Below are 27,947 nucleotides of genomic sequence, written 5' to 3'. Positions count from 1 at the left end.
GAATACGGCGACATTTCGTGGGAAAATAATACTATCATCCTGTGGGCTCTAATTGTCCCCCGGCCCCTGCGTTAAAGTACTCTCACTTCTTCACCAACAAATGTTTGAGTATGAAGAAAACAAAGTATTTCAACAAAAAACTATACAAGCTCTTACATATGTATTAATATTAAACCGCCACATTATTAACGCACAGGTGAAAAAAAAGCACAGAATGCACTATGCATATCAGTGTTTCTGGCAAGCGTGTAAAAACGGTATGACAATGAGATGAGGGGTAATGCCTTTCCGTTTTTCTCTTGATTCCAGCCGATCAATCTTTGCATTAATTTATACTGTAAGTGTAAAAAGAGCCTAACGGCACAGTAGCCCTTACTGTAGTCTCGATTTCACGTGCCATATAGTTCAGTGCACAGTATGTAATAAAATATAGATGAAAAAAACACATTTTTGGTAGTGCGCCCTATAATTCATTCCGCCTCATAGTGTGGAAAATGGGGTCATTATCAAGGGCCTTCTTAATCCACTTAAGTATGAGTTAGAACTGTATGTTCTACATCTATACAACGTGACAAACAAATCTTATGCAGAATGGACATACGTGTTTATCTTCCTTGTACTTGTAGTTTTTGTGCTTCAAATTCAGACTGCAGGGATAATGGCTTTCTTCCATGTTTCCGTGGCAACCCACAGGAATAACTCATGAGCGCATTCAAAAGAATAAAGAAACAACACCCACTGACAGGACATAGAAAATGCTTATTTTCATTAAAGTGAATCAGTTTACTCACTAGTTTCTTTTTTTTGGGCTTTTTCAACTTGTCTGTCTAGGCTGTGTGGTGACAGTGACAGGCCGTCTCACCTTTATCAGCAACAAGTCCATGGAAATTGAAGTGGTTGTTCATTCCTCCTCACTGATTGACTCCGAGAAAGTCAGCTATCGTGCGGTCTCTGCCTTTTTCACTTTTATTTCACTGGATAAGTTTGGCAAAGCTCTACCAGTTTCACCTCTGAAGGTTGGTACCATCTTTACAGACTTTTTAAGTTTTAAACTGGCTGTGTTACAATATACACTCTTTTCACATTATCCTAGAAGTGAGACGGGTGTACTTCAGACATATGTCCGTCTGTCTGTCGGCCAGTATTCCCTCAGTAAAGGTTGCTTGCAATTTAGTAAAAAAAATTAATACTAGTTAATTATATTCAACAGAAACCAACTCGTTTCCTTGCATAGTTTATATTGTCTTGCTTTCCATTTCAAAGTCACCAAATTGTATCTGTAATGAGCCCTAGAACACGTGGATCCATCCATCCATCCATTCATCCACCCATTGTTCCATCCACCCATCAATTATATAGCGCTTATCTGTGGGGGCAACAGCCTCAGCAGAGCTGCCTAAACATCCCTATCCCCAGCCACTTTGCCCAGCTTGTCCGACAGGATACTGAGGCGTTCCCAGGCCAGCCTACATATGTCTTTTCAGAAGGTCTTGGGCGTCTCCGAGCCCTCATGCCGGTGGGACATGCCCGAAACGCCTGGAGAGGGAGCTGTCCAGGAGGCATCCTTATTAGATGCCCGAACCACCTCAGCTGGCTCCTCTCAATGCAGGGGAACAGCGGCTCTACACTTACCGAACTTGTTTATGGTCTATATGACTGTAGATGCTGCACCGATCCGTCTGTTGATTTTCCATTCCATTCCACCCTCACTCGTAAGCAAGACCCCGAGATACCTAAACTCCTCCACTTCGGGCAGGATCTCATCCCTAACTGGGAAAGGGCATGCCACCCTTTTCCATCAGAGTAACATGATCTCGAACTTGGAGGTTTTGATTCTCACCCTGGCCGCTTTACACTTGGCTGCAAATCGCTCCAGTATGGGCTGAAGATCATGGCTTGCGTATGCCAACAGCACCACATCATCTGCAAAAAGCAGAGATGCAATGCTGAGGTTCTCAAACCGGACCCCCTCCATGACTTAGCTGGAGGGAGGAATTTCTTCCATAAAAATGCTGACCAGTATTGGTGAAAAAAGGGCACCCATGGCAGAGTCCAAGTCCCACTGGAAAATAACCTGACTTACTGCTGGCAATACGGACCAAAATCCGGCACCAGCCATACAGGGACCGAACAGCCCTAATTAGACTGTCCCGTACCCCATATTACCAAAGCAAACTACATATGGCTCCCCAGGGAACATGGCCGAATGCCTTCTCCAAGTCCACATAACGCATGCAGACTGGATGGGCAAAGTGCCATGCACCCTCAAGGATCCTGTAGAGGGTGTAGAACTGTTCCACTGTTCAACGACCTGGGCAAAAAACACACTGCTCCTCTTGGATCTGATATTCATCTTCCTGACCGACCCTCCCCACCGGTACCCCCACAATAGGCCTTACCAGGGAGGCTGAGATGTGTATTTCCCTTATAGTTGCAGTGTTCTCGTTTGCCCGCGTCCCTGCCTCCTAGACGCATCATTTTTGCTGGGGACGCATGGTATCAAATCAACGTGTGTCCCCTGGACGCAACTTTTTTGACACAAAATTATCATTATTACCCGATTACTTTTTTTTTTTAACAAAGATTTACCGCACTCCAAACTTTTCGTCAGGCAGATCCGCCATTGTTGTTTTGGTCTCGCGGTTTGAGTTTTGAGTTGAGCCTGGCCGGACCTCGTGAGCGTAGCCCAGGACACCAGGCGGAGATTTCAGACTGCAGATTGTCTTGAGGAGTTCCAGTTTAAGAACCCATCTTACTGTGGATATTGACATCCCAGTGTGACATAAAAACAATTAAAAAGTGAATATTAAGACACGGCACCAGACTTAGACTTGTACCGCGGGTACTCTAAAGTTGATTTTGTGGCAATGGACTTTAGAATTATTGTGTTTTCCTCGTTGCAATCACCTGCCCACATAACACAGCGCCCTTATTTTGGCTAATTTGAGCTCTTTTGTTGAAACGAGCACCCCTGCGTGCTGTATTGAGGTGAGGAAGCCACCGTGGACTACAAATGCTCTAACAAGATCTCTGAGCACTTGCTAAATATTTGGGCAATTTTGGACTTGCTATCTGCATACAAAGCTGCTGTGTTTACCTGCTGAGTGCAAATGGAACACCTGCTGTTGAAGCTTGGTGTGCAGAACACCCTCGTCCATTTTCTGTTATTTTGTGTGTACACGCCATCTGTTCAAATGAGAAATTTGGCTATTGTTTAAAAATGGGCCAACAAAAAATACAAAAAATATCCTGGTGTTCAACCTACAGTGCCTATTGAGGGTATTATACCCCCCAAGAACTTTTTGTCCTATTGCCATATTTCATGTTTCAAACTTAAAGCTAGAAAGTGGAAACTATTTTCTAGGAATCAAAAACATGAGAAAACAAATTGTAAAGTGGAACCAAATTATTTCAGCATTTTTTTAATCATATTTACAATGAAAAAACTGAACAGTAGGTGTTGCAAAAATATTGACCCCTGTTCTCTCAGCTCAAACAACTGACTTTTTATTTGCAGCAAAATGAGGTTGTGCAACGTATTAACTCAAAAGTTGGCCTATATTTTTGCAATGTTTGCTTTTTTTTTTTTTTTTCTGAGAACTATATAAAATAAATAATAAATAAATTCCGTTTCTTCTCATGATTGTGTCTCACTTGTTGTTGATTCTTAGAAAATATTTTCTGTTTTTTTTGTATAAACATTTAAAGCCTGGAACACGGCAATATGTCAAAAAGTTTTTAGCGAGCATTACTTTTGCAAGGCACTGTCCATTGGTTGATGAGGAACTCAGTCGTTGTCCCTATGTGTCCATACCCTACATGTGGCTGTCTCCCACCTTGGTTTTCTAATGTCCATACTGTTTTGTTGATCATGTGGATATTTGTGTGTAAGACATCCTTGCAAAAAAGAGTCATTGAATGAGTGAGTTGTCTTCTATCTAGCTCATGAGTTCATATGCAGAAGATCAGGTTTCCCACAGCAGTCCAATTTTCACCTGAACTCCACCAAGGGAATCATGTGGACATCCATTGATGTTATTTTACCGAGCTGATCGATTGATTCAGTCAAGGTTCAGATACTTAGTACTCTGTAGAATTTGACTCAACGTTAATACTATAAGGGAATTGGCTAATTCAGGGGTGTCAAAGTCAAGTTAAAGAAAGGGCCAAATAAGAAATTAAGCTTCGAGCCAACAATAAATGATGAAATATTTTTAAATGACGCATATAGTCTCGTGAATTAAATCAAACTTACTGAAAGCTAACAAATATATTCAATTTTTCTATCATTCACTAAACTACCGTTTCTTATTAGTATGCAGTTTTTTTCATAGTTTGGCCGGGGGTGTGACTTATATGTGAAATTATTAACACATTTTGAAATCATTGAGTTTTAAATTATTATTACAGGTATATAATTTCACATGTTATTTGCACCATTAACTGCAAGAGAGTGCTCTAGGCCTGTGTTAATAATTTCAACCTTGCCATTTTGTGCCAAAAATGTCCCTCCCTTCGCCCAAATTGCTCCCCCCAACCCAGTTAGCATACGTCACTCTCGCAAACATCACTCTCGCAAACGTCACTAAAATGACTTCGCATCTCATTTTGGGGAGAAATGTAATGGAACAGTAAAGCACAGAGCATTTGCCTCTTGTATACTTTATAGAAATCGTTTTTGAGCAAGTTGAAAATATATACTTTGGTGAAATGGTACCGCCTTTTCTTACCAATCGAAACACGGCGTTTAGAAGATAAGGCGTCATTTCCCCAAAGTATATATTTTCAATTTACTTAAAAGTGATTTCTAGACAAGGTGCAAATGCTCTGTGGATTACTGTTTAAATACATTCCCTAAAAATAAGATACGGAGTTGTTTTAGTGGCGTTTCACGCAGGAACGTCACTTTTCTGTACAACAACGATAATTTAAAAAAACAACTGAAAAAGGCTGAACAATAATGGCACATAAGAGAAAATCATATTCTGAAGATTACAAGCTGCAAATAGTGTAAGATGCAGCCGAAAACAGTAGTCCAGCAGCAGAAAGAAAGTTTGGAGTTGTTGAGAAACTTTGAGGGACTGGCGAAAAGTAGAGGTGATAATGAGTCTGACATAAGTGACGTAGATCTGGAAGGAGGAAGCGTTGCTTCGTCCACCGTGAGATTGAAGATGAAGATTTCATTGGATTTAGGGATTGTGACTGAAACTGATAGTTTGGTAAGCATTTTCTTCATGCTAGAGTTATCTTAATAACTCTTAATATGTTATGTCATTACTGACATTAAAAGGCATTTCAGTGATGTAACGTTACACTTATTCAGCCTGATGTTCTCTTTTTTATTTTAATTTAAAATTATCTTGTCAATATGAGTTGTACGGTTTTGATGTTGGATTTTCTCAAACAAATCACACCCCAAAATGCGACGTATACACCGGTAGGACTTAATATATTTTTATTTCTTCTTAATTATGCATTTTAGGCTGTTGAGACTTGTACTCAGGTGGGACTTATAGTCGGGAAAATATTGTACAATAAAAACAATTATTTTGAGTAAAATTAGAAAAATAAGCATCCTTATCTCATGTTTCAAGTGTACTGTGAAGTTAAGAATCCATTACAATAAGAAAACATTTTTTTGATAACAACACTTACAATAAGAAAAGACAATAATGATTATTTTAAGAAAAAAATCTAGGAAAAAAATATATAATACAACTTTTAAGAAACGGTTTATGTGAGATGCAATAAATGAGGAACATAAAAACAAGGGAAAAATGGGGTAAAATTAGGAAAATATACCTCAAAACGAGTACAATTGATTGTGGGTTTCCGTAGTGCAGTGGTTAGCACGCGTAAGATCTCTGGTGGACTGGGTGGAAACATTTGTTGGCTGGGAAAGGAATGGGTGCAACCAAGCTAGACTCTCCACAGGAAATGGTGGCCCTAGTGGTTAAGGAATCCAAACCAAACCTCCACTTGGCATGGAAATGTATGTGCCAGATATGTTTTATGTAAATAAGGGCAATTTTTTTATCAATCTGCCATATCAGATAATTTTGCTCATTTAAAGAATGATTGTTCTTTTTAAATAGAAAATTAAATTAAATGAGTTATAATTGGAATAAATACTACCTTGAATGTGCTTAACTTTCTTTTGTTCTAAAAATATTGATTATTATTTTGTTTTTATCCTACCAAACTACCCTCCCTTACTACCACAGTGGTAGTAATGGGTCATCGAGGCACCAATGAGGATGCACTCTTTTCCGCTGTTGACGGTCTGAAGCCTGTTCATGGGTCTTGGCAAAGTTGGCACTAGTCCTTCCTTTAATGTTTTTGAATCAGATGTTTTTCAGTCTTCCTCTCCTCCTGCCTCCTTGGTATGTACCCTAGAGAAATTATCTTTGTCAATCCTGATGATCTTGTGACGTGACCATTGAAGTTTCCGTCCGTGCAAAGTTGATAACAGTTCTTTGTAGGGTCCAATGTCCCCTCTGATGGGGTTGTGCACCCTTTTGTTTGTCAAATGGGCTTAGTAGCTGATGCCCACAAGTTTCCTGTAGCATCGCATCTCCAAGGCTTTTTCTTTTCCAGTTTTGCTGTGAGAGTCTATGTTTCGCAAGTGTACAGAAAGCTGGAAGTAACCAGCACTTGTATGAGTCTGATCTTTGATTTCACTGCTATGTTCTTTTCCTCAAGGGGAGTTTAGGTCTGGCAAGTGCTGCTGTGGTTTGAGCTATCCTGGCCATGATTTCTGGTTCTGACCACTCTTCTGATATGACACCTCCGAGATATTGTAATATGGTGACAGGTTCTAGCTCTTTGTGGTTGATGGTGATGTTTGTGGTGATATTTTGTGGATAGTTGGTGATTACTTTTTTTTTCTGTGCCTACTTGCATCCCATACGGGGTTGATGCTTTGTCTAGGCGATTGACCAGATCTCCGAGTTCCTGTTCGTCTCCTGCCAATCCGACAATGTCATCAACAAAACGTAGGTTGGTGATGTTGTGTGCCCCAATATTGACCATACCTTTATGTTGCTCACCCCCATTTCATGTGAGTTGTTATGGGATGTTGTCAATTCAAGGAGCCTTTCTGTTCTTCAGTGAGTTAATTGCTGCCTCTACTTCTCTGAGGATAGGGAAGTCATCACTTTCGCCTGGGCCAATTCTTATGGACCTCATGTTCTCCCTGTGTCGGGTGGTTGTAGAGTTTGGATCAGTATTAAGTCCATCTATTCATGATTTCTTCTTCAGTTAGCTGCTGACTTTTTGAATCTGGAAGGCTTTCTTCAAATTGTCCTTGTTGAGGAACTCTACTAACTCCGAGCATTGGTTTTCAATCCATTACTCCTCTGCTTCTCTCAAGCTTTTTCAAATTTTCTTGTTGGCTGCTCTATACTTGACTGATCCTCCAGGGCTGTTTCTATTCTTCTTTAGTTCTTTCCTCGTGTTGCTCTGTTGGAGAATTTTATTTGCAACCCATGGCTTTATCTTCTTCCTGTGTTTTCCTACAATTTATTTTGCTACTTCAGTCATTGTCTCTGACAACTTGCTGGTCAGGGTTTGACATGATCGTCCAAGGCGAGCAAAGGGGCAAACTTTCCACCGATGAAGGCCTGGAAGCTCTCGACCACTTGTCGGTCTTTCAGTCGCTCAAGGTAAAACTTGATCAATGTGTTCCGTGACTTTTTGACCTTCTGTAGGTGAACGCGGAACTTCATCATGACCAAATTGGGATTGTTTCACACATCGGGTCCTGTATATGTGCGTGTGCTTGCTGTCTTGATTCTACTTTTGAAACATTGTGGAATCATGATGTAATCAAACAGACTGTGGCAGATACCATCCGAGTGGTACCATGTTCATTCGTCTTGAGTTTTTCTCGTTGCCAAGAGTGTTTTCCAGCACCAAGTTGTTGAGGCTAGCTAGTTCAAGGAGCCGTTGGCCTCTATCATGGTTTTGGAGGTTAGAGCTTGTTCCACATGTTTTCCTGTCCTTATGAGCACTAACACAAATTTGGGCGTTCCAGTCGCCTTGCAGTATGATATCTTTCTTTGGCACTTTGTCTATGATGTCTTGGAGCTGGGAATAAAAGTCCTCAGTTTGTTCGTTACTGTGTCTATGGTTGGTGCATAGGCCTGGATGACTGTGAAGTTGTACAGCGAGGGACTGAGACATATTGAAATTAGCCTGCTTGAGATCAGGCAACATCCTAATACCGAGGCCTTGATTTTTTGTTCACCAAGAATCCCACACCATAAATGTGCTTGTTAGCTTCTCCACTCTAGTAGAAAACCTGGCCTTCATCAGTTTTCATTTCTGCAAAGTTTTTCCATCTAGTCTCACAGAGACCCAAAAGGTCCCAAGAGTATCTTTACATCTTGTAGATTAGTTTTTTTTAACTTTACTTGTTTGTTCAAGGTGTGGAGGTGCCATATGGCAGTGGTAACGGTGTTCCTACCGCGCAATCTAGGTGTCTTCCTGCCAATCAAATGTGGTTTAGCTTTTTTTTTTTTTTTTTTTTTTTTACAAACGCACAGTTAATAAACACTACGAGGGATTAAATACTCGTTAAGGAAAGAATTGTTGAGGGGGGAAAAACTCTCAATATTCGTTAAATCAAATATTACATCTAGTCAAGTCAAGTCATGTTTATTTGTATAGCCCTTAATCACAAAGAGTCTCAAAGGGCTGCGCACACCACAGATTATTGCAAACCACAGACTATTATTACACCATCCCCTGATCTAAAATCTAACATCTCTGAATCATAATTTAATCGCGAGCCTCCAAAAAGACCTCCAGCCATCTAGCTAAGGCCATGAATTTACTAGGCCTGCCGTGTGACCGCCGAAGTAAAAGGAGCTTGACACCCCTGATTTAAAGTAATATTCTTCTTATTTTGCTGCAGATAACTATATGTTTTTCCAGTGAAAGACTAACCATACAAAACTACTTCTGTTTATTATTTTGGTAATGAAAAACCCAACGTCTTAATTGTCGTATATTCAGAGTTTCAGTGTGTGATCTTTGCTTTGGGTGGAACGCATTTTTGGTGAGAGTTGGAAACACCGCATTGCTTTTGTTGCTGGCCTACGTTTTCAAAAGCCCCTGCCACTGTTTTCATTTCCATTTGACACAAGCTCACGATTGCTTGGGGTTTTGTTTTCAAGCTTCATGCATTCATTATAGACTCTTCCCCATGCCAATGAACCGTTCCTGTCCTTTGTTTTAAATGCATGCGACGGCAGCCATCATAGCCCTCCTTTGCTCTAATGTATCACTACGCCTTCATTTGATGAAAAGAGAAGCAAAACAACTGAAACGAGCTCGGCCGATGATTTGAATAATTCATCCTCATCTGTGTAAATGGAAGCTGCGCAAGTGAGATTCGGGTAGTGTGCTGAATGGAAAGTGTGCATTTGTTGTCTGTTGCAATCATGTTAGAAATGAGCACAGCACTGATTGAAAGGAAAAATAACAACACTTCTAAATGTTTGTTCGACCGTGCACAATGATACATTATCTTGGTCATACTGGTGAGAAACACGGCCCATTCTGTTATTTCAGTCTTCCTCTTATGATGCTTGACAACAAAAATGATGTTGCACGCACGTAAATTCTATTACTGATTGCGCACCAAATGGATTTCTCTTTGCGCACAAAGAGATTCAGTATGATGAGCAGGGAATAAGACGCAATGCATCTGTCAAATTAACACCTCATGATAACCCTAACAAAAGCAATGGGATTTTAATGGATAGAAACAGGACGGCGACATCCATTTCCCGTGAGAATTAGATGATGGCAAGGATTTGCACGTGCAACCACTCTTTTTTTTCTAAATTATACTTCTATTCTCCAATGAGGAAAAATAGCCTCCAACGTATTACCAGCCTTGTTCCAGTAATGGACACATCATTTGGTGGACTGTGATTGTCAAGATCGAGGCACCAAATTGCTGAGTGAGGTAGGTGGCAGTTGTGAGTTGATTCAGGCATTTTGACTTATTAAGTGGCCCCAAATGAGACGTTTTGGAAACCAGGAATCATAAAAAAGTCTTAATAAGGGATGCTTTCTCTGTAGGCGATTGAATGGCGTCCATCTTTCAACAATGCCTATGTTAGGCTACATTAATGCTTCTCAATTATTTTCTGTCATTCCCTTCACAAAAATAAAACCTTTGTCTTGCAGTAGTGTATTTTATCATACAAACTAGCACTAGCTAACTTGCTACACAAACTTCACCTACCGTAAATTTCGGACTACAGAGCACACCTGATTAAAAGCAGCATGCGCAAATTCAAGCGAAGAACTCAACTCGGTTTTCTACTTTATGTTGTATTCTATCACACAGGCTTAAACAGCCATACAAATGAACTCATTCACGTCCAGTTCTAAAATTTAAGGAAACCAGCGGGGAAATGTACAGTACCGTGAAGTAACACATTGTGCCACGATCAAGTGACTCGATTGTGTCCGCAACTCTTAATATTAAACAACCAGCGCAGCAATCAATTTGAATGAAATTTGCATAAACATATACACAGGAGTGCGACAAAAACATTCTCATAACAAAATTCAACGTGGACTGACTTGAATTCAGAAGTCCGTACAATTACAACAGCCTATACACATGCTGAGCCTTGCGACTGATCTGAAGCTCTCCCATCCCTTGCGCACATGACAAAGTGATAGAGAGTATTTCTACTACTACATAAAAATCCTCTTTATGCATAAATTCCATTCTCACTAACATCTTATTTATTTTTATTTTCTGTCAGTACTGTGAATACACCAAAGTTATATCTACACATATACAGAGTAAGTCCGTGCTTCTGGAAAACAACATACAAGCAGAAACTATAAATCGTAATTTAGAAGCAAAGAGGAAATAACTACAATACTTTATTAATTGAAGTGTTTGGCTTGGATACAATTATCTTTTATGTGAAAAGTTAAATGGAAAAACAACAATTTGTGTGAAGACATCACTCGTGTTTTGCCCCTCCCTAATGATTTATTCCCAAACATTATGTGAATGGTGGTAACTCATCACTACTAATATAAATGAGTTAAAGTATTCTTAATTGTCCAGAAACCTGAATTCTAAGCTCAATTTGACTATCACCTTTAGGTAAACGTACCCATAGTACATAATTTTTAGCCTTTGCTTTAAAAAAAAAAAAACTAGCAAAAAAAAAAAGCTTACAATAAAATACCATACATTCATGTTTGCAGTTTATTATTGTAGGGGTTTTTATATGACTGTTTTCTAATAAGACACAGGCATGGCCTTTACCCTTTAATATGTACTTTTTTGTTATTATTGTTTAATTTATAATTGAGAATTACTGCTCCTTGGCAAATGGACTCCTTATATAGACACCTAATTGTATCCTCTACAAAGAAAGTTTTGACCTGAGCTATATCTTTGATATGTGTTACTGTTTATGTACTTGTCTTGAGGTGTCAAAATTGGGTGCTTACAGTACACTTAGACAAAATCCATCCATCCATTATTTGCACCGTATATCCTCAGTAGGGTCGCGGGGGTGCTGGAGCCCATCCCAGCCATCTTCGGGCATTGGGCAGGGGACACCTTGAACTAGTTGCCAGCCAGTCGCAGGGCACACAGAGACAGCCAATTAGCTGAACATATACGCAGTAATTAGTCTGACATTGGAATCCTGGCAGTTAATGAGACATTTAATGTTCGTGGTAGAACTTTTAAACCACTTGATAATTGTTCATTTGCATGTGTGTTTGTTTTTATATGTCATCAACATTCACTTGTCGTTTTTTATACCAGCATTAATGGTGTTTTTTATTCATTTCAATTGGGAAAGATGATTTGCAGTTGTTTCAAGTGAGGAGGTCGATTCCCTGGGCAGCACAGTACAACAGGCTTTGAAATAATTAGTCAACCTGCATAAAAAACAATAATTATCCGTAAATGATCAGGTGTATATTAAATGATCGGTGTTATCAATCCTCACGCTTTACTTTTTTGTGCTAAGTCGAAGAAAGCTGTCTACTGGACATTTTCCTTTGAAAGAGCAACAGTGAGTGGTGAGACCTACCTCGACATGATGGAAAACGAGCAGGCCGTCGGAACGTTGATAAACAAAGTCTTGTCATCACAATGTGACTAGTCACTATATTACGTCATGTCACATATCATTGGAAAGTTTCAACTCCTAGGTTTTAAGACATAATGACCATTTCAAAATATACTCATCACAGAAACATCACAATTAGTCTGGAACAAGATACTCAAAAACTATAAAAACAGGATACTGTCAGACAGATGTATTGGACGATCCGGGCGGAATGAATACGATCTCCTGGTAGACAAAATGAGACTCCTGGCTGCGGAACTGGCTGCTGGACTTCCTCACAGTCAGTGCGAATTGGTCAGAACATCTCCGAAGTCATCACCCTCAGCACGGGCTCCCCCCAAGGCTGTGTCCTGAGCCCCTTGCTGTTCACCCTGATAACACACGACTGCGTCCCTAGGTCAGCCACAAACCACATCGTGAAGTTTGCGGACGACACAACAGTGGTGGGCCTCATCAGGGACGAGAACGACCTGGCCTACAGAGAGAAGGTGGAGCAGTTGGTGGGCTGGTGCAGGGACAACAGCCTGGTCCTGAATGTTGACAAAACTAAAGAGATCATTATCAACTTCAGGAAAAACCAGCCCAACTATGCCCCACTACTCATCAACAACAAGGCTGTGGAGGTTGTCAGCAGCATCAAGTTCCTAGGGGTGCACATCACAAACAAACTCACCTGGTCTGTGAACACTGCATCACTGGTGAAGAGAGCACAGCAGCGCCTGTACTTCCTGCGAAGGATGAGGAGAGCCCACCCGCCCCCACCCTCCCTCATCACATTCTACAGGGGCACCATAGAGAGTATCCTGACCAGCTGTATCTCTGTGTGGTGTGGAGGCTGCAGCGCTTCCGACTGGGGTAGTGTGAGGAGGGTGATGAGGACAGCAGAGAAAATCATCGGGACTTCTCTTCCCTCCATTCAGGACATTGGCCAGAAGCGCTGCCTATCCCAAGCCAAGAACATTATCAGGGACCCCTCTCACCCCCATCATGGACTGTTCACTCTGCTAGCCTCTGGGAAGAGGTACTGCAGTGTGCGGTGCAGGACCACCAGGTTCCACAATAGTCTTGTCCCCCTGGCCATTAGACTGTTAAATGGTCAATCAAACACATAGTAAATCTAAACTGCTGCTAATCTGTACATCTGTTGGTTTTGTTTGACTTTTTTGCACTACTGGCAGTTCTTTATAGCTAGCCACCCTTTGCACATCTGTTCTCCTCTGCACTATCGTACTACAGTGTTATTGTTACTGTTTACCTGACTGCCCATTTTGCACATCTGGTTAGCTGCTCCTCTTGCACTCTTTGCACTACTGTAAAATACTATACATAGCCATAAGTATTTAGTATATTATTAGTACTTCAATACTCCAACTCAATACAACATTTTATTTATATCTGTACATTCAAGGAAACTGTGCGGGTCAGATGTATCGACATTTTGTTCTGTATACACGTGTACTAGGATAACAATAAAGTAGATCTGAATCATGTCGTGGCCACCTAGATCTCTAGATCCCACACTATGTAATTTTATTTTTGTGGGGATTTGGTCTATTTCAAGAGACGTGAATGAGCTGAAAGCACGAATAACAGAAGCTGTTGCAACCATTAACAATGCAATGCAGAGACGAGTTGGCAATTATATGACTATCAGCTTGATGTGTGTCGTGAGACTAATGGTGCTCACGTTGAACATCTTTGAGCATTCCATGTGGAATTTGAGATTGCAAGGGTTCTGAATTTAACAGATGTGTTTTTATATCCATAATGGTTTCTGACATAGGGTTGGGGTTAGAATTCTAAATGTTCCCCAAGACTTTTGAAACACCCTTTAAAACAGTATGAGGACCAGAAACTGTATTTTTGTTCTGCATCACACACACACGATTCAACATTTTACGGCAGACTAGAGGTTGTAACATACACTTCACATTTGACTCCACAACTGATCTCAGAATAGAGGGTCACACAATCAAATGACTCGACAGTGAATCTTTCATGAGCATTGCGACATATTCAGCTCTAGTTGTGCTCTATAAATAGACCAAGGGAAAGACACATTCTGCTATTTTTGACTGCAGGTGCTACCCCCACCCTTCCACCCTATTTCTTCAACGAGGCGTCCTACCCACTGAGACCGCTCCCTTTCTGGTTATGGAATTTCCAATTTTAGCTCCTGAGTGTGTGTATCTTGGGGGATGTCATGTAAATTGGAGAAGGAGGACAGCGTTGGGCTGAGGTGGGGGTCTTGCCTTGCTCGGTGGTATTGCAATTTTTCATTCTTGCTCTTGGGAGGCTGTATAGGACCACACATTTTCCGGCCAAATGGACTCAATAGTTTCATATGCCAATGTCATGTGAAAAATACGTATTTCCAAGTTTTGTAAAAAGAAATGCAGAATTGCCAACAAAGGGAATAAATGACTAAGTGGAGATGGAGATTTGCCATTTTCACATTAGAACAACAATATGCATAAAATTTGTTTCATCATTATCTATAAATTTTTTTCTCTCATTTCCTCTGTAACTCTTTGTTTGCAAACTTGCATCCTCTTAACGGTATTCCTAAACAGCTTTTTTTAATTGAACGACAGAATGTTCCTCCACACAATTATTCAAATATAATGCAATAAATTCCATGCGCCGGGGGACTCGAGAATTTCGGTCTCAAAGTTTACCCATCTGGCTTATTTGCTGTATAGCTGTGACACCATTGAAGGATTGGGACCTTTTTCTGTTCTGGTTATAACATCCTTACCCCTTTTCACCAGATTCATCTTTTCTCCCACGTTTCTTTCTCCCTTTAATTTCTACCTTCCATTGTAAATAATTCTTCACAATTTTTCTTTTGTCTCTTCATCTTCTCCCTCCTGCTATGTTTCTTCTCCCCAGCATCTTTTCTTCCTTTGCTCCTAATACTGTCCCTCTTTCATCGTCCTCCTAGTTGGAGGCTGCGTTTCCTGCCGCCTTGCTTGGCGGCAGGGACTCAGCTGGCTGTCCCTTTACATGAAAACAAGCCTGGTTGTTATGGCAACCTGCTGTGGTCCAAGTAATGATGTGTTTATTTTTAGACACGCAGCCTGCCGTAGTCAACAGGTTAATGGCACCAAGCGTGACAAAGTTGAGGAATTTGCGACTGTGCCGAAGTCTGTGGCACACCTTGATGTTTATTTCTTTCCTTTGTAAAAGATATAAGTGTAAAACCTATGCTGTTAAGAAGAAGGAAGAAACGGGACTGGACTAGTTCTATAGCTATCAAAACCCTTGTTTTTTAGAAATAAAACTTTAATTTGAAGATACTGTTAACTCATTTCTCGAACAGAATAAGACCAATCTATGTCTTTTATTTTTTCCCCTTTTTTAGTGTACCCCTAATCATATATGCAGTGTATTCATAATCATCAATTAAAGATTTTTTTTTTAAATTACAGGAGTTGATATTTGCTTTCACTAATCGTGAATGTTTTCCCATTTTGGCTATCTTAATGTAAACATTTATAGTTTGGGAAGCCGCATCGTTGCTGTCTTGGACAATTTTCATTTAATTTCTTTGATAATTGTTGATGTAGAGTATGTTTTGTTTTGTGTATTGGTTCCCAAAAAACATCTATTGCAGCCTGGTCATTCTGGAAGTGTGATTACCCTATCTTACCGCTTCTAAAGGATTCAGATTTTCCTCATGCTGGGGTTTTTGAGTTTGTTTTGCATTGATCATGGTCTCATTATGTCCAAATGTGAGCAGTTCGATTAATGGATGGAACAGTGCTTGTGATTTTTGTAGCTCTGCTGTTTCTCAGACAAGTAGTTGTATAAAATGTATTGTGATATTTCCCAGAGTTAATTGGCCATTTGTGGCAGTGCATTCGAATTAAAATCAGTGTAGCTTGCGCTCGCATGAGTTCTGTATTTACTCCTGTTTAACGCTCATTAGATTTTATCTCATTATCTCACTTTTTTTTTAACCACCAGACACGTATGTTAGAGAATGGAGGAAACAGAAAGTTTTCCTGAAAGATTTAAATTAATGCAACAAGGCACGACAAGGGAAACAACTCTTTGGTGCATCTGATGATGAATCGGACTTTGAATTAAATTAAATAAATACATTTTTATTTTTTTGTTGGTATCATGTTTGGAAACGATTTGAATCATGGCCACATGTATCCAACGTTTGTGACTTTCGATGTTTAGTTTGAGATGATTTTTGATAAAAAAAATTAGGGGTGCGCGTTATACACAAATAAATACGGTATGTCCTACACAACCCGCTCTCACTGTTTCAAGCCCTGACCCGTTTTAATGCCTAGTCCATGCAACGAGAAAAAATACTGGATTGCTTGACTGTCAGCCTGCTAATAAGATCAGTGATTCTTATTTGGGGGGCTGAGGTCTGCACCTCATCACAATCCTTGGTCTCACTATCTTCCTCTGCCATGAGGCAAGAAAACCACGTGCCTCGCTCTGCATCTCCAGACCTTTAGCACTGCAATACCTTACATGCTAATTGTATTAATACTATTCATTATTAGTTTTACCTTAACATATCGTTGCTGCTATTTTGAAAATATTAATCTCCATGTATTATCATGCTAGCGTTTTATCATTATTTTTTTTGCTTAAATGGATTGATCTACAATAAAAAAGGCCCCAAAAAAGGCAGACGTCTTTTTTTTAAATAACAGCGACGATTTGCTTTTTTAATGTGTTTGTGGCACTATAACACATTACAAACTAGCCCTCCCAGTTGAGAGGTGACCTCTGTCCCTGTCCCAGAAGGCTGACATTTTGTCATATGTGTTGCCACCTTGTTGCCTCCAGAAAGTTAAAGCGCCATCTGTCAGCTCTGTGCTTGCAGCGCTGCTGAGTGACAGGTGCTGTTGAATGTGCCAACCTCCTGGTGCCAGCAGATTGGGAAGCCTGTTTCCGAATGAGTCGCAAATGCATATATTTGCTCACCATGTATTTAAAAATAAACAAGTCACATGTACACTCTCCTGTCTGGTGAAGACCGCACATTACATTGGGTGATGTTGCCGAAGGTGGCCATGCTGTTCAAGTGGTCTAATTGAACTGCAGGCTAGTACGTGGCTAAAGCACGCAAATCTGAAATCTGCCTCAGCTAAGGAAGTTTTGACTTTACAGTTAAAAAGTTGAATCTATCCATCCGTTTTCTGCACTGCTTATCTTCACAATGGTCACGGGGGTGCTGGAGCCTGTCCCAGCTGTCTTTGGGCAGTGGGCAGGGGACACCCTCAACTGGTTGCCAGCCAATAAGAGGGCACACATACAACCAATCACACACTCACTCATACGTAGGAACAATTTGGACCCTCCAATCATTTTGCCATGCATGTTTTTCGAATGTGGGAGGAAACCGGGGTGCCCAGATGAAACCCAAGCAGGCAATGCAGGACAATAACTGGAATTGAACCCGCGAGCTCTAAACAATGGGGCAGACGTGCTTAACACTCATCTGCAGGTTGAATTCTAGCAATGGAGAGCCTTGACGTATTTCGTTCATATTCTTTTATACAGTTTATTGTTTTGAATTTTTTCCGTGTCTGATGTTTTGATGAAATGTATACTATCGCATTACAAAGCCACAGTGGAAAGCGTTCTGGCATACGGCATCACTGTGTGGTATGCTGGAAGAACAGGGGCAAACAGAAAAAACAGAGAGTAATCAACACAGCCCAAAAGATCATCGACCATTTCTATCCCAACTACCCCTTCTTTGACCTGTTGCCTTCTGAGCAATTCCTTGGCGGCAGGGACTCAGCTGTCTCGGGCGGGCGCTCTACCCCAAGGCCAGTAGCGCCTGTTACAGGTCTTTCAAATTCTTTGATTAACCGGCTCTTAGACGATAACGATTCTGTCACTTGCCCGCTAATTGCCGTCACCTGCGCTCACTCTTTCAGCCCCAGCTGCCACTTGTTCCCTAATTATCCCTCTCCCTATTGAAAGTACTTCATTCTCGTTCACTCTTTGTCAGTCCGTCAGCGAACCCCAGCACATGCAAGGCAAGCGCCTTTTGATTCTGGCTCCCGTTTTGATTCCTACCTGCTCCTGTACCCTCAGCCCTTCATCTCTTCTTGCTTGTATTGCTGATCCCATACGGTAAGTCCCTGCTATGTGACCACTGTGCTGCCTTGCTGATTCCGTCCCCTGTTGCCTGTATCGATCTCTTGTCCCCGGCTTCCCGATCGTCTCCGGTTACCTAACTTGCTTTCTATCCCCGACCACGCTTCGTTCTCCTGTCCCGGCTTCCCGTCTTGCTTCCGATCCCCCGACCTCACTTCGTTCTCCCATCCTGGCTTCCCGACCTGCTTCTGATCCACGACCATGCTTTGTTCTCCTGTCCCGGCTACCCAACTTGCCACCTGTCACCGGCCGCGAGGGCTTCCTGCTCCTCCTGCTGTCTTTTTTCTCGCGTCATGACCTCCCCGATTCCTTAATAAAGCATTGTGTTAAACGTTACGCATTTTGATCTACTGCTTGTTCCGGTCGTGACAGAGACAGCTTCTTCCATAGGGCGATCACCACCCTAAACAAACACATAAGACTGTGAAAACATCGTGTAACTTATTTTTTCTTTTTCTGTTGCTGCTAAATGAAACCGTGAAAACGTATTAACTTATTTTTGTTTGTTACAATGCACTATTCTTTTCCATTGCATTATAATCTTACTTGGGGTAGTAGTTAAGGTAGTTTTTCGAAGAATTACGTTGTAATTATCTTTTTGGGCCAATTATCTTTATTCTTTTATCATGTTTCTCTTTAAAGCCTTTATATTACATGTTTTACCCTGCAGTGCCATATCTAATCTTGTTGCATACTATGTTTCTCAACATTCATATAACTGACAATAAAGACCTATTCTATTCTATTCTATTCTATTATATTCTGTTCTGTTCTATACTTGTATGTCTCAACAATACCCAACTGAGTTTTTTTAAGCCCTTATGCTGTATTTCCACTGCACTTATCTGCTTCTGTCTATCTTTTAGGCAAGCTGTTTTGGGCAGAACACATTTGGTTTGAGGAATGGGGACTGGAGGGGGGGGGTCATCCTCATCTCTACAGGTCTTTTTCTCCATTTTTCAATGTAGCATGAAAATGGTGATAGTAAGATAAGGCATTCTTCAAGTACAGTCCAAACACCAACCTAAATCCCCAAGAAAGATGAAAAAAGAAGTTATCCAAGCACGTCTAAGAAATGCATGTGTATCATGATAAACTGACTGAGGCTACAATGGCGACAGAGAGTAAAAACGTTCCAAATTACATACAGCTCCTTTAATAATAATTATAATAATAACAATAATAATGCATTTTATTTAAAAGCGCCTTTCAGGCCACCCAAGGACACTGTACAGACAATGAAAAAAATACAATTTAAAAAAAGTTGTAAGTGAAATAATAAATAAAAACAAGACATAAAATCATAAAAACATAGGAAATGGAGAAGCTATGTGTTGTAGGCAGTCCTGAACAGGTGTGTTTTTAGACGGGACTTAAAAGTGGAGAGAGGTGTGCAGTTTTGGAGGTCCGGAGGTAGATTGTTCCAAAGCTTTGGAGCAGCGCGACTGAAGGCTCTGGCTCCCATGGTGCTCAGGTGGGCAGGGGGCACTGACAGTCGGAGGGAGGACGAGGATCTGAGGGAGCGAGTGGGGACGTGCACCTCGAGAAGGTCGGACAGGTAAGGAGGGGCCAGGTTGTGAATGGCCATACTGGACTGTCTCAGAAAATTAGAATATTGTGAAAAAGTTCTTTATTTTCTGTAATGCAATTAAAAAAACAAAAATGTCATACATTCTGGATTCATTACACATCAACTGAACTATTTCAAGCCTTTTATTATTTTAATATTGCTGAATTTGGCTTACAGCTTAAGAAAACTCAAAAATCCTATCTCAAAATATTAGAATATCATGAAAAAGTATACAAGTAGGCTATTCAACTAATCACCTGAATCATCTAATTAACTCGAAACACCTTGCGAGGGTTTCCTGAGCCTTAAAAACACTCAGCTTGGTTCAGTAAACTAAATCACAAGTATGGGGAAGACTGCTGATCTGATTGCTGTCCAGAGGACCATCATTGATACCCTCCATCAGGAGGGTAAGACACAAAAAGAAATTTCTCAAAGAGCAGGCTGTTCACAGAGTGCAGTTTCAAAGCATATCCACAAAAAGTCTGTTGGAAGGGAAAAATGTGTCCGGAAAAGCTGCACAACCAAGAGAGATGACCGCAGCCTTAACAAAATTGTGAAGAGCCGCTTCCAGAATTTGTGGGAGCTTCAAAGACAGTGGGCTGAAGCTGGAGTCCAGGTATCAAAAGCCACAGTTCACAGACGTGTCCGGGAAATGGGCTACAATAGCCGTATTCCCATGGTCAAGCCATTTCTGAACTCAAGACAACGTAAGAAGCGTCTGACTTGGGCTATGGAGAAGAAGCACTGGACAGTTGCAGAGTGGTCCAAAGTCCTCTTTTCAGACGAAAGCAAGTTTTGCATTTCATTTGGAAGTCAAGGCGCCAGAGTCTGGAGAAAGGCTGGAGAGGAGCAAAATCCTAGTTGCTTGAAATCCAGTGTGAAGTTCCCACAGTCAGCAATGGTTTGGGGAGCCATGTCAGCTGCTGGTGTTGGTCCACTGTGTTTCATCAAGTCCAGAGTAAATGCAACTGTGTACCAAGAGATTTTAGAGCACTACATGCTTCCATCTGCTGAAAAGCTCTATGGAGATGAGGATTTCATTTTCCAGCATGATCTGGCACCTGCCCACAGTGCCAAAACCACCAGTAACTGGTGCACTGACCATGGCATCACTGTCCTTGATTGGCCTGCTAATTCCCCTGACCTGAACCCCATCGAGAATTTGTGGGGTATAGTTAAGAAGAAGATGAAAGACACCAGACCTACAAATGCAAATAAGCTGAAGGCCGCTATCGAAGCATCCTGGGCATCAATAACACCTCAGCAATGCCACAGGCTGATTGCCTCCATGCCACGCCGGATTGATGCAGTAATCCGTGCAAAAGGATTCCCAACCAAGTACTGAGTGCATCAATGGACATTTTCAAATGTTTGATTTAGTTTTGCTGTTATAAAATTATTTTTTTTACTTGGTCTGAGGAAGTATTCTAATATTTTGAGATAGGATTTTTGAGTTTTTTTCAGCTGTAAGCCAAAATCAGCAATATTCAAATAATAAAAGGCTTGAAATAGTTCAGTTGATGTGTAATGAATCCAGAATTTATGACATTTTTGTTTTTTTAATTGCATTACAGAAAATAAAGAACTTTATCACAATATTCTAATTTTCTGAGACAGTCCAGTATATGTATATAGGATCAGTTTGTAGCTGATGCGATGTTGAACAGGAAGCCAGTGTAGCTGTTGGAGAACGGGGGTGATGTGCTGCTGGGAAGATGTTTTTGTGATGATGCGAGCAGAGGCGTTTAATGTTATAACCTGGAAATCGAGTGTTAATTATTTAGCTACCAAGCTGTTCCAAATGTTTCAGGATTCTACATCTTCATTGTCAACAAAAGTTCATAACAATCTGTCATGCTAGGTTTGTGCAGCTCGTTAAAAGTCCCGAAGCGTCTGATCGATCACTCCTATCATGTTTTCGTAACTCCTGCAAACACCCTCTCAAAAACTTATCAGAACCTTCTAGAATGCCAAAGTCACACTCACCTTCAAATTTGAACGCAAATTGGACAACACCAAGACTTAGTAGGATTAAAAAATCGATATACATACTCGTGTACTACTAGCCTTAACGTATACTGTATATTAAATATTTTCTAACATTTTGACATAATATAATGAGTCAAAATCAGATGCACTTGTTCACATCAATGTCAATGTATTTGCAAAAAAAACAAAAACAAATGGAATTGCTTTTGAATATCGGCGCTTTCATGTGAAAAATGATTAACTCCGAAATGCGTTTTTTCTCCTCGCTTGTGTCATCATTGCAGCCTCAGTCAGCTCATTCATGATGCATGTGGAAGTATGTTCATTACTCGTATTGACTCTTCATTTTTCATCTTTCTCTGAGTTTGGGTTAGTGTGGACCGTACTTGAACCAGGCCTTTTCCTTACATTCACCATTTGCATGCTACACTGACAAATAAAAACAAAACAAAAACTCGTGGCGACGAGCATGACGTCACATGCGCAGTTCTGCCGCAAGTTATATAAAAGCAGATAGGCCTATCTATTTATCTACCATGGTCATATCCCTAGAGAGGGGTGACCGACAGAAAGACAAACAAAGAAATTTTTTTTAAAAAAAAGGGAAAAAGAAGCAAAAAACACACACAAACATTTTTGGGGGACCATGGCCAACCCAAATGCCCAAACACCCAAACAAGTAAGGCACCTCGGCACCTAAGTTGGTCATGCTTTCGTCCTTCCAGATGAAACGGGACGCCACACACTCTGGTCGCAGTCATAATATTTAACACAAAACGTCATGTCAATCCTCATACCAAGTAATTAAAACTACAACATCACCAAATGATGCGCCCCTGCCAAAAGCTTGTCAGTGCTATGTGGTCTCTGTCGAAGTTCTTGACTTAGAAATCCATGCATCACTCAACTCCGTTGCCAGAAATTTTTCCATAGCCGGAAGTTCGTATACAATCCTTCTAGCAGGACGTAGTTGGTTTGATTCTTCCTTCATTGCATCTTTGATTCTTCCTTCATTGTATCTTTGGCAGCCAGAAAATAATGAAACTTATTATTCTTTCTTTGTGGCCAAGTACCAAACTACCCACGACCGGGTAGTGGCTGGTGGGTGCTGAAAACTAATTTAAACAAAGACTTCAAAAATCTGCAACATTGTTTTTAATATTGACATTTTTCTTTCTGACCCAGGTTAACAGTGAAGAGGAGCGGCGACGTTTTGATGAAGGCCAGGCCCGTTACGTCTTCAATAAAGCCAAGAGGCTTGCAGAGAAGGAGGCCAAGTAGTGACACCGGCAGCACTATAACAGCAGAAATCAAAATCTTTTTCTTCTCCTAACTGTATCCTATTCCTTAACATTGACCTAAGGGCTGCAACTGACGATCATTTCAATAATCGATGAATCTGTCAATTACTTTTGTGATTAATCAGGCTTAAAAAACAATTAAAAGTGTTTGTCAAATAGCCTAGCAATAAACAAAAAATGCTACAAATGTATGCTACACACGTGTGTTCTTATAAAGCGCAGAAACAAAATGGAGGCAACAATGGAGTAGAATGCAAGTACTTTGTCGCATGTCCTCTTTTCGTACATTGAATGTCTTCTATAGCACTTTTGAGCTGAAAGTGCTATATAAACATATTCACAACAAATGACGACGAAAGTTGTAGAAAATCAGTCTTGAATTAAAGGCCATAGACAGTTTTAAAAGTAAGTTCTCCATTTTCCATTTAAGTAGATTGAATAAAGGCTTTAGTGTCACGATCCCATTTGTTCATCACATTTTTGTCCTCATTAACAAGAGAAAAGAAAGGTGATGAACATATAGTATATTGGCACCAAAGCCTGTATTCAACCTATCTAAATGGAAAATTGTCACGAAACGAAGTGCAACAAAGTCCAACAAGCACAACAAGAATAAACAAGTATCAAACAGGCGTGAACAGGTTTTCAACAAGGGTAAACAATGATCTGGCAAAGGGCAGTTCCAAAAGGTGCGTTTCGTACCCATTGGAGTAATCAGGAAAATGCAGGTCAGCCGGTGTCAAGGGGCGGGGCCAGCTGGGCGCCATGACAACCGTGCAGGACATGACAGAAAATAGAGAATTAAGAGTCAATGGCACAAAATTCAGAACAGATTTTGGACACCTTTAAACGTCAATAGTATTGAATGAGTTAAAGTTGAAAACATTTGATCTATTGTTAACAAAACTAAACCTCGCTTAACTCATTGACTTGGTGCTAGTTCTTCCTTAGACAGCCTTCTTAAGTTCTTAATCCGTCACTAGCACAAAATTCACAACTTATTTTTACGTATTTGGTAGTCGTTGGTAGGGAACGAGATACATTTTGATTTCGATGACTTAGTGCATCCAATTATGGTCTCGGAACGCCCTCTGCCGAGTCCTACTTCAAGTTTGTTGCTGGATCAAGAAGAAATTCAATGCACTCTCATTTGCATTGACTTAACGTATTGAGTGTCTCCTAAATTTTGTGATAAAACGAATCCCTGCTAAAATTCGTTACCAATGAATTTAAGAATCTATTTTATCGATTATATAGACTCGTTGTTGCAGCCCTAGTTGACCTGTTTCTTGCACCAAAGCGATCTCAGATAATATATAACCATCTTTATTTAAAATAAAAGGGAAATTATTTATTTTTTCTGACATGCATTTGATAGTAGTCTTTTTAGAAAATCTTTTCGAATTATTCGATCGAGTGTACTGGGTACAAGGCGGGTGAGTATATAGTTGAGCAAAAAATAACTGGAGGAAAGATTAAAAGATGAGAACATGAGTCTGAGCTCTCTTTGTTTTCTTCCTTGTTTTTTGATGATAATGATGTTGATGAGGATGATGATGCCATTGTATTGACTCAGCCTTGGCAGAGAAGAAACACGCTGCCCATTTTTTAACCACTGACGTTCACTGCAGAACAAAAGGGGGGTTGCAGGGAATGTCTTGCGGGGCTTTGACTCAACCCGCATGTGTCCCAAGCCTCTTTACAACAGCACAGACCCCCTCCTCTTTCTCTCCAGTTCATTCTTGCTTTCCTTGTACAACTGCACAGCTGTCTTTTCCTTCCTGATATGTAGCAACCAAGCACACACTTATTCCATAGTCTGCTATGTAACCTCCCGTCACAGTCTTTTTGTGCCACAGCCTGTGTACTAGAAAATGTACTAGACCAGGGATGTCAAATTCTGTTTAGCTCAGGGGTCACATGGTAGAAAAAACATTCTCACAAGGGCCGAACTAGTAAATTCAATTATGATTTAGGGATTTAAAGGGATACTCAAAATCTAAAACATTCAAAATGTGAGAGAATAGTCCATGTTTTTTTGCATGAAATACTATATATAATCTTTGACTTCCTGAGCTTTGACTTCATCCGAGTAACACCGGCACTTTCATAAGCCAGTCACCATATTGGTTTAAGTGTTACTTAGTCGAATAGTTTACGAGTGTTTTAAAGTTTTGGTAGTTTTTGTGGTGAATGCCCTAGGTGTTGTGTTGCAGTTGGGTGCTGCAATGGTACAACAAATAGCAAGCAGCATAAATGGGGCGAACTGGCAAAAAAAAACACACAGAGGGCTATCTATCTATCTACCTTGGTCATATCCCTCAAGAGGGGTGACCGACAGCAAGACAAACACATACAATAACTAAGAAAATAAAAGGGAAAAAAATAGCAAAAAAAACACGCACAAATTTTTTTGAACCATGGCCAACCCAATTGCCCAAACTGCCAAACAAGTTAGGCACCTCGGCACCTAAGTTGGTCGTGCTTTCGTCCCTCCAGATGAAACGGAACACCAGAAAGCGGCCATGTCACTCGTGTCAGGGTGACACAACACACTCTTTTGTTCAACAGCAGGGCCCGACAGCTTCCACTGGTTTACCCCTGCCGCATCATACGGGTGCCCAGCCCATCCTTAAGAACGCGTCCACAATCCCACTATCCTTTCACAACACCTCTCCACTCCTTTCTATCACCAACAAAGAGAGCTAACGTGGGGTAAATTAACAATGCAGGCTTGCTAAAGAGGGCTAACCGGGACAGATAGGTGGAAAAATGGGAGGCTGGCCGACCAAAAACATGCATTAACAGCCAGGTTTGGATTGCCTTAGCAACATGTGTTTGATTTGTGTTGGTCATGGGCTCATTAAGTTCGAGTGTGAGCAGTTGGGGTTATCAATGAAGTAGTGCTTGTGCATGTCTTGTCTCTGCTGCTCGTTTTTTTAAACAGTTGTTTAAAACATAAGTGGGGGCACGGCGGAGCAGTGGTTAGCGCGTGCGTGGCACAGATGTGAGGTCATGGGTTCAAATCCAGCTACCAGCCTTCCTGTGCGGAGTTCTCCCCATGCTTGCGTGGGTTTCCTCCGGGCACTCCGGTTTCCTCCCACATTCCAAAAACATGCATGTCAGGTTAATTGGCCGGTCCAAATTGTCCCTAGGTGTGAACAAGCAAGTGAGTTGTCTGTCTCTGTGTGCCCTGCGACTGGCTGGCGACCAGTTCAGGGGGTCCCCTGCCAACTGCCTGAAGTTAGCTGGGATGGGCTCCAGCACCCCCGCGACCCTACTGAGGATAAGCGGTGCAGCTAATGGATGGATGGATAAAACATAAGCATGTTTTTCATACCACACAACAGATAGGAATATTTTCTATGAAATGAAAACTGCATTTGACTGTGAGAGAGAGATTGAGATAGATCAGCCAGCAGAAAATCGCAACGGCTAGTACCTTTTTTTTGCTCCTCCTCCTGATTTGTCATTGCATTTTCAAGGTTATTGTTCTGCTTCACGAACCCCTGCAGCACAACATGCTAGCTTTTCATTCCCCCCATGAAATGAAGTTAGGCCCAAGCTTCCATGAGGCGCTTCATATCTATTTTTAACCCAAGAGAAGTTAAAAGGCAAAAAGAACATAATCTATTCCAGAAAATTGCTGCAGGACTGCTTTCAACAAACTTCCTGGGATGTGTTTGAAAAGCATGTCCTACAGATGCACACTGACATTGTACTTTATTACATAAAAAAAACGGTATGTCCCATATCTCGGTAACAAACCAAAAATCCCTGAGGATTATTGAAGTTCCTGATCTCCTCAAACACCGAAACCTCCCTTCAGGTTTTACCGCAGGATTCAGGGCTAACTGAAGAAATGTATTGGGGTTGTCAGTCTACCCTAGACGAGGGGGATTGAGGACCACTTCACCAGGAAAGACTTAAGAAAGATGAGGCTGAGACTACAACAGATTAACTCCAGAGACAACAAACTTGGGACTCTTGGGGTTTATGCTTCATTGGGAGAGGATTCGAATCAATTCTTTGCTCGCTTTGAAGATAGCAGGCCACCAGCAAACAGCTCAAAAAAACGCTCACTGATACTTGAAGAGCATCGGAGAGCTATGTCAGGATCCTTTTACTGAACTTCAGCTTGACCTACAACACCATTATTCTGGAGAGCCTTTTGGAGAAACTCTCCAACCTCTGGCAAGCCTCCTCCAATTACCGCTAGATTGTGGACTTTCTTTCTAACAGACCAGAGTCTGCTCTAAACCATTACTCCTATTCACATACAGCACTTTTCACCTCTGTTTTCGCCATTTCCATTGGCTTTGTTTTATCTGCCACACATCAAGCCACAATATGGTAACTATGGTCAAACAATCTTTTACCTATCCCTGATTTGTAAAGTCTGAACTGTAGATAGATATTATGTGTCGAGCCCAAATCTGGCTAACCAGTGTGAGAGTTATGCCGATTACCAAATCTAATTAATCATTGAAACTGAGATACACACACATTTAGTAAATAGGAATCCCTTCCCTCTACAAAAAATTATATTAAAAAAAAAAAAAACACATTTAAAACCAATTGTTATATGGCCATTATCCTACTGGCAATAGCTACAGTCGTGTGTATAAATATGTTAATAAAGTTTACGCCTTATGCCCGGATAACAAATTAAAAGGAAAAGACACATAAAAAAACTTGCAAATAATAGATTTATAATAATTTAGAATTGTAAAGCTACTTGCGCAAGAAGCAACTTATTAAAACATAAACAAGGTTTCAAAACACCTGAGGAAGCTGTTTATTAAACACATGAAA

General features: G+C 40.8%; 1 protein-coding gene across 2 annotated transcripts in view; it reads left to right on the top strand.

Annotated features, from left to right (window-relative positions):
* The window catches only part of acot7 (acyl-CoA thioesterase 7), an 83,431-nt gene extending 58,805 nt beyond the window's left edge, over positions 1–24,626 (top strand). For both annotated transcript variants that reach the window (XM_088332117.1, XM_088332116.1), the window contains exons 8-9: positions 832–1,016; positions 23,017–24,626. In XM_088332117.1, coding sequence (XP_088188243.1) covers positions 832–1,016; positions 23,017–23,112 — 281 coding nt within the window. In that variant the 3' untranslated portion in view covers positions 23,113–24,626. The remainder of the gene's footprint in view (positions 1–831; positions 1,017–23,016) is intronic.
* The last annotated feature ends 3,321 nt before the right edge of the window (positions 24,627–27,947 follow it).

Source organism: Urocampus carinirostris, chromosome 3, assembly GCF_059441175.1.
Source record: "Urocampus carinirostris isolate Australia breed hairy pipefish chromosome 3, RoL_Ucar_1.0, whole genome shotgun sequence".
NCBI classification, from domain to species: Eukaryota; Metazoa; Chordata; class Actinopteri; order Syngnathiformes; family Syngnathidae; genus Urocampus; species Urocampus carinirostris.
Note: the sequence above shows the minus strand (reverse complement) of the source record. Positions and strands in the feature narration are given on the sequence as shown.